At 36.7% G+C, this 10,944-nt stretch overlaps 2 protein-coding genes across 3 annotated transcripts; one reads left to right on the top strand and one right to left on the bottom strand.

Moving 5' to 3' along the window:
* Positions 1-1,978: 1,978 nt before the first annotated feature.
* On the top strand, positions 1,979-8,089 carry LOC145946911 (uncharacterized). Of its 2 annotated transcripts, none has more exons than XM_083056664.1 (4): positions 1,979-2,185; positions 7,445-7,646; positions 7,741-7,949; positions 8,032-8,089. In XM_083056664.1, the coding sequence occupies exons 1-3, from the start codon at positions 2,156-2,158 to the stop codon at positions 7,947-7,949; spliced, it is 441 nt and encodes a 146-aa protein (XP_082912790.1). In that variant the 5' UTR covers positions 1,979-2,155; the 3' UTR covers positions 8,032-8,089. The 2 variants fall into 2 exon arrangements, with proteins under 2 accessions (XP_082912790.1, XP_082912789.1); XM_083056663.1 differs by lacking the exon at positions 1,979-2,185 and adding an exon at positions 6,966-7,297.
* Positions 4,196-6,256, bottom strand: LOC145946909 (uncharacterized). The gene has a single exon (XM_083056661.1). It carries the CDS (start codon positions 6,254-6,256, stop codon positions 4,196-4,198), a length of 2,061 nt encoding a protein of 686 aa, XP_082912787.1.
* Positions 8,090-10,944: the final 2,855 nt, after the last annotated feature.

The following is a 10,944-nucleotide window of genomic DNA, read 5'->3' on the forward strand; positions in this document are numbered from 1 at the left end:
ATATTGATGTCGAGTAATATTGGGTAAAAGGATAAGTTGCAATACTCAAGCGTTTACGAGAAAACCTAAAATGAAAATTTTGAGCGCGTTATAAGCAAATGGAATAGAACGTTTTTTCGAAGAGCGCGTGGTCCAGCGGCTAAGTACCAGACACGTAACGTCAACATTGCGGGTTCAAATCCACAAGTAGAGTGTCTAGAGAGAAAGAACGTAAATAAAAAGATTCATTTTTGTAAAATAAAATAAAATAGACGTATTAATCCATTAATCGTATTTATTGTGTGTCATAATAGCATTTTATTATTAAAAAAAAAAAGTTAAAAAGATTTGAACCCGCAACGTTGACGTTACGTGTCTGGTACTTAGCCGCTGGACCACGCGCTCTTCGAAAAAACGTTCTATTCCATTTGCTTATAACGCGCTCAAAATTTTCATTTTAGGTTTTCTCGTAAACGCTTGAGTATTGCATCTTATCCTTTTACCCAATATTACTCGACATCAATACCTATCGCTACAACGAGTTTCGTTCAAATCGATTGGTATCACGTCGTAGCCTCCCCTTGTTAGTCATGAGGGCGCACTGAATGGATGCCATGAAGGCATCTCCGTCTAGTTTCCTGAGGGCCTATCGCTTGGCACGGGACTCCTTGTCCCGGCGGCGGGCCACGGTCTCTCGGGGGATGGCAGCAACGGAGAAGGTTATATGCTCATGATCGGAGAGTGTCTCCCTCTCCGCCGCTACCCTCCATTCCCTTATGATTCTGGCTGCGAGGGGGTTCGCCCAAGTCAAATCGACTATTGAACCCTCTCGCATTCTGATGCACGTATTATGTGCGCCAGAATTTATCACATTGAGACCGAAGTCCGCCGCCCAGTCCAACACCATGCCCCCTCTCCTGTCCTGCCGCGGGGACCCCCAGACGCCTGATTTAGCGTTGAAGTCTCCCGCAACGATGATTGGAGAGAGTCTTCTGGTCAATCTGCCCACTGTCACGTCTGGGTGATCTCCCTTCTCTCTCTATGCCTAGGCTAGTGAGAAAACGGGCGCTCTCTATTTTTGTGAGGCAACCTGCTTACACCGGCTATACCTCTGGGACGCCGAGAGCTAGGACCGAAGTTACGGATCTAGGGAATGTTGTAGGTCACAGGAGTGGGGTATTAGTTACTAGTTGGGAGTATCGAATCTATTAGCGATATCTTCGATGTCGTTTAAAATAGTTATGACTTGATCGAAAGTTATTTTACCATTCAAATATTCATAGATCAAATTGAGTATTAATTGGTAAATTGTATTGCAAATTAAGCCTTGAAGTTGTTTATTCATCTGGATGATAATAATAATTCAGGGGCTAATTAATAAAATGAATTTGATATTTATTTAATCGTCTGTGAATTCGACGCTTATTTGAGCACCAGGGATATGAAGATTATCTAAGCAGACTATGAGTTGATCGATATCAATAGTTCCTTCTAAAACGTCAGTTAGTAGCCCGATAATTATATTTATAATTGAATTTGCATCATCGTTTGTTAATCCTTGGACGTCTAATTCAGTAGATCTGGGTAGCATTTGAATTAATTGGTAGAGGCAATGATGAGAATAATATATTTATAATGAGTTAGATAAGGATTATCGTGAGATAACATGAAGGGGAACTAGAGAGAGTGAGATATCAATATCCGATACGTCTATTCATTTGGTTTTAAATATGAATTCAAAAGGAAGGTCGATGGTTAAGGAGAATGTCTTCGGGCATACGAAGGATGCCTGTCGTCGACGATGGAAATAACGTAGGGTGTTGATGGGAGCTTTGTCACCAGGCACTATCGCTGGGTGCTCGACAACGAAAGGAAGTTGAGGAAATGGCAGAAAGTTGCTTGTGCCTACGGTAAAAGTATGCGTTGCAACTATAGGTAAAATGAGGATTGGACCACGTCCAGAGCGAAATTAATTCTAGAATTCTATTTAAGAATTCTTACGCGATATATTGTCTCTTGTTATCGATATTATTAGGCGAGAGAAGGTAATGAGAAGTTGTCTTCGGGCATACGAAGGATGCCTATCGTCGACGATGGAAATAACGCAGGGTGTTGAGGGGAGCTTTGTCACCAGGCACTATCGCTGGGTGCTCGACAACGACGGGATGCTGAGGAAATGGTAGAGAGTCGTATGGACTTACGAAAGGTACGTCCAACGGCTAGAGGTAAAATGTGGATTGGACGACGTCCGAGTGATATCAAGAGTACTGTTTCTACACGTTAATATTGCTAGTTTCTGATATTGATACCTTGAATAAATTATGGAAAGGTAGTTAGATTCTAATTTGATAAATACCGATTGACAACGGGAAACTGTTAGCTGCATGCAATGCTTAACAGTGGATTTCGTTTATTTGTTTTAGGAGAAGGTAGTGATTGAAAGAGAATTGTCAGTCTAACGTAACTTAGAATTAAAATTGGCGTGTTAAATAGTCTGGGTAATTATAAGTACTTACCTTGTGATAGACTGTGAACTTCAGGCAGTGGATCGTAATACGCTCGTTCGCCTTCTTCCCTTCTCTAGGACCTCGGTCGCGGGATGTTTAGCAAAATCAACGTATTCGAGTTTTGAAGCACAAGAGTTCTTTATTTAACTTTTACTTTATAATTCTATGCGCGACTAACAATTTGAGTATGTCGACGCAGTTGACGGCAAACGCGTGACTTTATACAGAGTATCGTAAGGCTACAGAAATTATGTACTGTAGAGCTACGGTGGGATCTCGATAATGAGATGCCGTAGAGTTACGGTGAGATGCTAATGATGGTATGCCGCAATGAAGTTAAGAATTAAGGGTTTATATACCCATTAAATCGAGAAAAATCTGAGTGTCGTGTGCAATTCCCTTTTGGTGGGGATTTCTAAGAAAGACGTTTTCTTGGAATATGTCACAATAAATTGTACTAAGAGGTCACGATACGGTGACCCGCAGGAGCGAACGCTCTAGGTGTCAACTATCAATTTACGAGTTTTAGATAATCTGGACCGGATATCGAAGTTAGGCGGTGAGCTTGAGATGAGGAGCGACGATTCCAAGAAGTGTCTAATTTATTATTCTTTTGTGGTTTGAACGCTAGCATCCGATAACGCGAGGGAGATAACGGACGGAAGCGGCTTGTCACCTACGATCGGCACTTAATTACTTGCTGATTATGAGCTGATTTTAGAGAGGTCTGCGCATAGATACATGTTAAAGTTTCTTGTAGTTCGCCAAATATTCATTTGTACGTTTATGGAATCATTTCTTATATAATTTATTTTATATTATTAGTTAGAATTCTTAATGATTGATAATTTATAATAAAACTTGAGTTTAATGCAATAGGGTAAGATTAGGTTATTTCTAAATTATAGAATTATGATTCCATAACGTAATATCGAGACTTTCTTGTTCTCGTTTGACTTAATTCTGTAATAAAATATTCTCTTTAATTATATCCACTTGGGCCTTATTTATAAGTCTCTTCATTTAATAATTTACTCAATAAATCTTAATAATCTTGGGTTCGTTATCGAAATCATTTAATGACTGAAATAAGGCTTCGTAAATATAATTGCGGATGAAATCTTAAAATATTAAGTGTTTGAACACTTTTAGTAATTCATCGAGTGCTTGTCGCAGGCTTGTCGTTACAATGCATCGCAAGATAAGGATTTATGGAACCTTCCTCATAATAATTCTGTCAGTGATTAAAATACTTCTAAAACTCATTACTATAAGTCTTAAATCGTTAAGTAAAGTTCGACAAGTTATTATGTTTCTGATTCCATAAATAATATTATTATATTGTTTAATTAATATTGAATATTCATATATAGGTGGGTTAGTCATGATTAAAATATATTCTTATTGCTAAGGGTTAGTTTCATATAATAACAACTGGTTAGTTGAAGTATACGCTCAGGGGTCTCGGATGACGTTTGATTGGTCGGATCGCTAGTTCCTGGTAGCGGCTAGTTAGAACTAGATAACTGGAGACCCTAGATTTGGTATGGTTAGTAATTAATAATATAAATGCTTGATTTTAGTCTAAACAATTATATGTAAAGAGGAAAATCATTAATTATCCTTAAATTTTAAGTATTGGCGCAGGAAAAACAGTAGCGCGCAAAAATATGGTTTCGCGAAAATGACGGGACGTTACACCTCCCCCCTTATTTAAGAACAAATTGCGATGTATTCGAAGGAATTTGTTCGAGATCTTTTAAACGATCTCTTAAATTCTGATATGAATTAATATCAGAAACATTATTAGTAGTTGCTGATTCGATGTTGGATGAGGCATTATCATTTGGTCTTGAAAACCCATTAATGATTACGGTAGGTTCCCTGGAGAGGTCTTCAGGAGCAGAAGGTGACGGTGGTCCCTTGGCTGGTTTTTTATTATCGGTCTTATCGACAGGTCCTCGTGCGAGATGAAGTAGTAGATGAGTGAGAGAGCTCCAAATGGCTCCAACCAAATGCATGCTCCATCCATAGGCGGAATGTAAGGCATAACCGTGAATAGCTGTATCGACGAAGACTTTTATGATGCGAATAATTATTAGAATGCCAAGGATTCCAGCAGTTGCGGATCCGAATGAAATAAATCCGGTCCATACTCGTGAGGCGGCACTCTCGGCAATTTTATTGAGAGAGGCTTCGTCCAATAAATTATACATGGAGACAGCGTCGGAGTTAATGGAGTATCCCGTAATTCCTCTTGCAATTGTATTTAGAAGAGCGGGTTTCTCTGCGGGGAACATAATGTGATCCCTCAGTTTTTCTATATCTTCTTCGGAGTATATTCCGCTGACAGCGAGGGCTCCTGGCGTCAAATAATCCCAGGTTAATGTCGTCATTGGTTTTAATTGTTGCGGAGGTAACTGTCTGATTTGAGGTTCAGGTGTAAATTGAACCCATGTATCCTCGATACGGTACATAGTTGGTAATTCAAAACTGCATTCCCTTTGATTTCCATATTTAGAAATTATCCGGGATTTCGGGGTGAGAAACAAGGAAGTGTTGCGGGTGGTTACAGGTAATTCCGTGTAACATTCCTTTGTTTTCCTTACTACAACATCTACAGGTATGCATTTGACGATGTGCGTGGTTTCCCCGGTTGTAACTGCCATATAGCCGGGTCCTTTCATAAGGCGATATGCGAATTCATCTGGTTGAAGAGTAGCGAAAGACAGGGCGTTGGTGATTACCTGTCTTTCTAATTCGCATTTTTGTTGCATAACATTATAATATAATGAAGTCATTTGTTGTCGGATGTGTTTTTCCACATACACGAATTTAGAATTCATATATGTGAATATATCCAGGTTGTCCACGGGGATGATACCTCGGCTGGCGAAGGTATCGCCTTGCTTTGTCTCTAGGATAAAGAGCTTAGGGTGCTCTGTGCGAAATAAAGTGTATCCGCACAAGGGTTGTTCTTTTGTCTTCGTAAGTGCGAACGTGACGTCCTGCGTAGTCAGACTATAAATAATTGGAGAAAGAGGGTTAGTTGAATTATCTGTAATTTTAGTTGCTAAACCCTCATAAAGAACGTCATATTGATGGAAATTGCAAGCAGATGTTGGCAAGGATTTCCAATACGAGTATCCGTTTTCGGAATCGATGCAAAATCCTTCGCTCAAGAGACAAATGGTTCCGGATTTTAATATTATTTTTCCGGAGTTTAATTGTACGGGAACGTGCGATGTCCTCAAGGAGATCTTGACGACGGCTTGAACAACGACGTTGTCCCAGGTTCCGTAAGGGTCGGAGTACTGAGTGCCTTTGCAGGTTCCGTCGTTATTAGTGCGTCCGGCTAAGGTGAGACTATGATAAGTAGTCTGATTAGCTCTTAGTCCGTGAATGATATTGCTATCTCCGAGAGAGAATGTTCCATCTTGGAATGCCCTTCGGCACACTGTATATCCGGTTTCGTGGATATAATCTGCCTTTCCGTTATGGACTGTGGAGACATGCGAGTGCATTCCGCAGTGGTAAATTGTCCGTGATATTTCCACCTTGCACTGGATGACTTCTGCATGATTGTAGTCCGAGAGTTGTAAGAGTTGCATGTAGACGTCAGTCGAATTGGGTTTCCGTATATCAAGATTGCATTCTCCAACATCGAGCAACGATACCGAAGTAATATTCAGGTGTTGTCCGCCACAATCGAATCCAATAAGAGCGTGAATCGGATTAACGAGAACGAGAATCGCGAAGTACGACAACATGTCTGTAATAATGCATAGTGAAGTATATATATATAGATATTCTTAATCTAATTGTTCGTGTATGTGATATTGCTTTAAAATTATGGTTATATGTGTATGTTTGTATTCCTATAGCTTTGTAATCAAGTAGGATATATATATATGTGATTATTATTGAATATATATATATTCTTATTCTAATTATACGTAAATATATATATATTGTTTTATTATTATTATTTTTTTTTTTTGTGTGCTTTTTGGGTTTTTTTTTTTCTTTATATATATATCTATATATATATATAGTATATGAGGTATCCTTTTGTCACCGAGTAAAGTATGGAATTATAATAGATTATATGCACGTTTTATTCTAAAATTATGAATATGTAAATTATTTTTTCCCTTTTTTTTTTATATATATATACTATATGTCTTATAACTTTATTTTGCAACTGAGTAAGATATAAGAATTGTACTTGGGTATATATGTACGTTCTATACTTAAGATATATATATTTCATTAAAATTACTTTAATTAGATCAGTTAGAACCAATGCGTAGATGTTAATTATTTAGGGTGAAGCTTATCGTAGCGAGGAATATATACTATATTAACTTACATAGATGCTTAATGATAAATAAAAATTCTCTTCTCTCTTTTTGTTATTATTTTTTCGAGGACGCTTTCGTATTTTGTTAGTTCTCTGAATCAGGCCGCCAAGCTGCGAGGGTCTGATATTGCATCCATATGTGTAGTTTTTCGCTGGGAAAGGTTGTGTTTTAACGTCTTTGGTAAGTTAGAAAGGGCGTGTCAAGTCGTAAACATATCATAGGTAGAAGTGTATGTGAGTAGAGGGGGAATGGGAGGAAAAAGAAAATGGTTTTCCACGTGCAGGTCAACGAAGAAGAATCGCACAGTCGCACTTTAGTTTTTGCAGTGGTAAGAGTGTTGTGAGAAAAGAAAAATTTATAATGGAAATTGAAGTCCCGTATTCGAAAACGAGGGTGGTGATCAGGCGATTACCGATAATTCTGGTGATGGAGTTTGATAAGGAGAACGTAAGTAGTTATTCATGAATGTGTATGAGTCTGTTTTATTATTAATGCTATTACCTCTGATATTAATGATATTTGATATTTGCTTAATAATTTGGAACGGGGCGATCGAGATAGGGAAATATAATAATTAAGGGTTTTCTTTCTCAGCCCGACGTTATTCTTTCTGTGTATCAATACACGAAGAAGGATCGCGAAGATCGGCGAGTGAGAGCCGAAGAGAGACGGCGCTGGGAGGCTTTCCTGGAGGAGGAAGGGGATGATATTTTCTCCCTGAATAAATTATTTGAGGAATGGAGCGAGGAGGAGAGATTGTTCAGAGAGAGATTTCTGATCACCGATGAGATGCTCAGTAAGTTCTTTAAAAATTTTTTTTTTTTTTTATGACGCGGTTTGTTAATATATAATTGATAATTCGATGTATGTAACCTTTATTTGTTTGTTAGAGGACGACTGGGATTGTGGACCACCGTGGAGGGTATGCTTGTGGAAGAACGTAGTGAAGATGAGTAGACTACGTGCTGAAAGAAGGGTGCAGAGAATGATCGATTTCGCGGCGCCGGTGAGGAGGTGTGAGGACGCGGGGTACGATGATTTTGAAGACGCGGAGTACCGTGAAGAAGTTTTACGCCAAGCGGGATTCTATAAGAATTAGGTAAGTAAGCTTTCTTTTACTTTGTTTTGCCTTGGGTTTATCTCATTGCTTGACATTACATTATTTTTGTGCATTGTTTCAGAACTGCCTTGATAGCGTCATCGATTCAGGTTATTCTGAAGAGCGCGCGCGCGATTGCAAACGTATATATTTTTAATAGTTCCTTTATAATAATTATTATCGCATGTATTTTACGTAATTATTAAAATTATGCTTATCGAGAAACTGCGTTATTTTATTTCATACTGCCTTCATAAGTACTTTATATACTCGTAAGATTAGAGGAAACACCGTAGAAGCATTTTATTGTTTATGATTAAGATTCATTAATTAAAATATATATATTCTTATGATTTAAATCCATATATATATGATTCGTAAGAAGCTAAGAATGCACTTTGTTATATTATTATCGTATTAATTATCGTATATATATATTTTGTGTTTTTCTTTTTTTTTATTTTTTTTTATTATTATTATTATTATATTTTTTTTTTTATTTATTAAATAGGACGAGCACTTTATTATCTACGATCAAGATTAAATAAATCAGATATTTGTCAGCCATATTTGCTTAAGACTAGTTATTTGTCGTAATGTAATTGTTTCGCCAGAATAATTATAGTAGTAAGATCGAAGGAAGCTATAAAGAGACATTTTATCATTTTATATATATAAGATTAAATAGATAGGACACTTTATCGTATTAGGATTAAATAGATAGGACATTTTAAAGTTACTTAAAGTATAGTATATTTTCCAAAATGTTTTCGTTCAATGTCTTCATTAAGTATTAAAATACTTAGAGTTAAAAGTAGTAATATAGAATATATATTTTATATAATTTTAACGATATATTATCATTTAATATATATATATGTATTATCTCTATAAATTTGAACACTAATAATGATTAAATGCTGCGTATAATTTTCATATTACGTTTTAGACTGTACGTTTAACGAAATGTAGTATAACTAGTTTACTGTATCTCCTAATTTTAGTTAATTACGCGGAATTGCATTTGCCTTGGACTTAAGTATTTATAAGGTTATAATAAAGATATAATTTATTCTATACTTTGTTATAGATTATTGATTTATTTAGTTAATAAATGTTAAGCTAGAGACCGTTTATAGAATTGTCTTAGTTATGACTAGATAACTCATCAAGGTTATAATATAGGTTACGTAGGAGTATGTAAATGTTAGAAAATAGATTTTGTTTTAGTAAATAGATTATTTGGTTATTAGGTTGGGGTTCTCAATTCAATTTCGAAGCCAGTGTCGTTATCGTACACCGAGAGGTAAAGAACATCCAGGGTAGCAGTGTCCAGAACTAGAAGTGCGATTTTGTTAGAATAGTATGTTTTAAAGGCGTTCATGAATTCTATATAAGCGATAAAGCAATCGTTACATTGTAAAACAGAGCGTTTTTCTATGGCTATTTCGCTGCTGCAGATTTGACAGTCGGCAGGGCTCATATCTCCGTCTATAACTCCGTGACCAATTATATGTTTATAACCCTTTGGGGTTGTGCGGTTATAGCATTTAATACAAAGTCTATTGCCACTTTCTTCAGCTTGGTAGCCAGATATTCGTAGGCATTTTATTTCATATAATTCTGGAAAGTGCTTTAACAAGGGATGTGGGTTGTATTTAAAATTCTTCCCGATGCACATTTTGCAATTAGTAAGTATAGCGTTAGTATTTATTGTTGTTAAAGTTTTTTTTTATGCGTATAAAGTAGAAATATTTAGTACGGTTGCTGCATTTAAGCAGAAATTAAGATGGTTTATTGGAAATGGAAAATTTGTTAATTAGTTAATTAATAAAAGATGTCAGGTGATCCGTAAAACAGTGTTGATAAAAAGGAGAACTGTTTCCACCTGAAGTTGATCCGGGGCCTTAGGGGCAGTTCGTAGTCACAGACGATGGAGAGCTGTTAAAGAGGATAACTGCTTTAGGCCCTGGAATAATGTTTCGTTGGCGCTGCCAACATCTGTAAACAAAGATGATACATGTTATTTTATCCTGGTTCAACATGTGCAATTTTTAACTTGTTAACGTGAACAATTCTGGGTTTATTTTTGACTAATAATTTGACGTTGCACTGCGGTAGAACTTCTATAATTTCATGGGGTCCGGTATATTGGTCGGCGAATTTTCCTTTTGCAGGTTCCTTTAGTAAAAATACACGTGATCCTACTTGAAAATTTTGTTCGTTAACTTTTCGATCGTAATAATGTTTACTTCGTTCTTTAGAGTTTATGAGGTTTTTGCGTGCGTCTTCTTGTGTGTCATGTATTCTGTTAAATAAATCAGTCAGATAATCTCGATAGGTAGTCTCTAGATTTCCTTCGACAGGTGGGTGAGCGGAGGGTAATCGGGCTATTCTACCGAAGATTAACTCAAATGGTGGGTATTTAGTTCCTTCATGAACACTAGTGTTATAAGAAAACATTGCCATGTTAATATGACTATCCCAGTCTCTCTCTTTCTGGACCTGAATTTTAAGATATTCTGTCAGTACATGATGTGATCTTTCAAGAGAACCGTTAGATTGAGGATGATAGGCGGTAGTTTTAAAGTGTTGTATATTAAACATTTTAGCTAAATTTCGTATGAGACCAGAGAGAAAATTAGTTCCTTGGTCCGTAAGGATGGCTTTAGGAGCGCCGTATATGCAAATGAAATTTCTAGTGAGCGCAATAGCAATGGATAAAGAATTAGCTTCTCTTAAAGGAACGGCTACAGAATATTTAGTCAATAAATCTTGCATAGTTAATATATATTGATTTCCAGAATTTGTTATAGGGAGAGGACCTACTATATCGAGAGCTACTTTGTCGAATGCGGCCCTAGGTGTATCTGTAATTACCATGGGTTGTCTTGTTTTTACACGTGTTAATTTCTTTAACTGACATTGACGACACCTCTGAATAAGATGCTGTATATCTTTTTTCATAGTGTTCCAATGGTAATAAGGTCTTAAT

Source organism: Prenolepis imparis, unplaced genomic scaffold (genome assembly GCF_030444845.1).
Source record: "Prenolepis imparis isolate NDT839.2.m4 unplaced genomic scaffold, iyPreImpa1.0 SCAF_27, whole genome shotgun sequence".
Taxonomy (NCBI): Eukaryota; Metazoa; Arthropoda; class Insecta; order Hymenoptera; family Formicidae; genus Prenolepis; species Prenolepis imparis.

Bases quoted from the DNA above. Each gene is read 5' to 3' on its own strand.
- LOC145946911 (XM_083056663.1), top strand. From the start codon at position 7,211: ATGGAAATTGAAGTCCCGTATTCGAAAACGAGGGTGGTGATCAGGCGA. The intron at 7,298-7,444 runs GTAAGTAGTTAT...TTTCTTTCTCAG, and splicing joins TGGAGTTTGATAAGGAGAAC to CCCGACGTTATTCTTTCTGT. The intron at 7,647-7,740 runs GTAAGTTCTTTA...TTTGTTTGTTAG, and splicing joins GATCACCGATGAGATGCTCA to AGGACGACTGGGATTGTGGA.
- LOC145946909 (XM_083056661.1), bottom strand. From the start codon at position 6,256: ATGTTGTCGTACTTCGCGATTCTCGTTCTCGTTAATCCGATTCACGCT.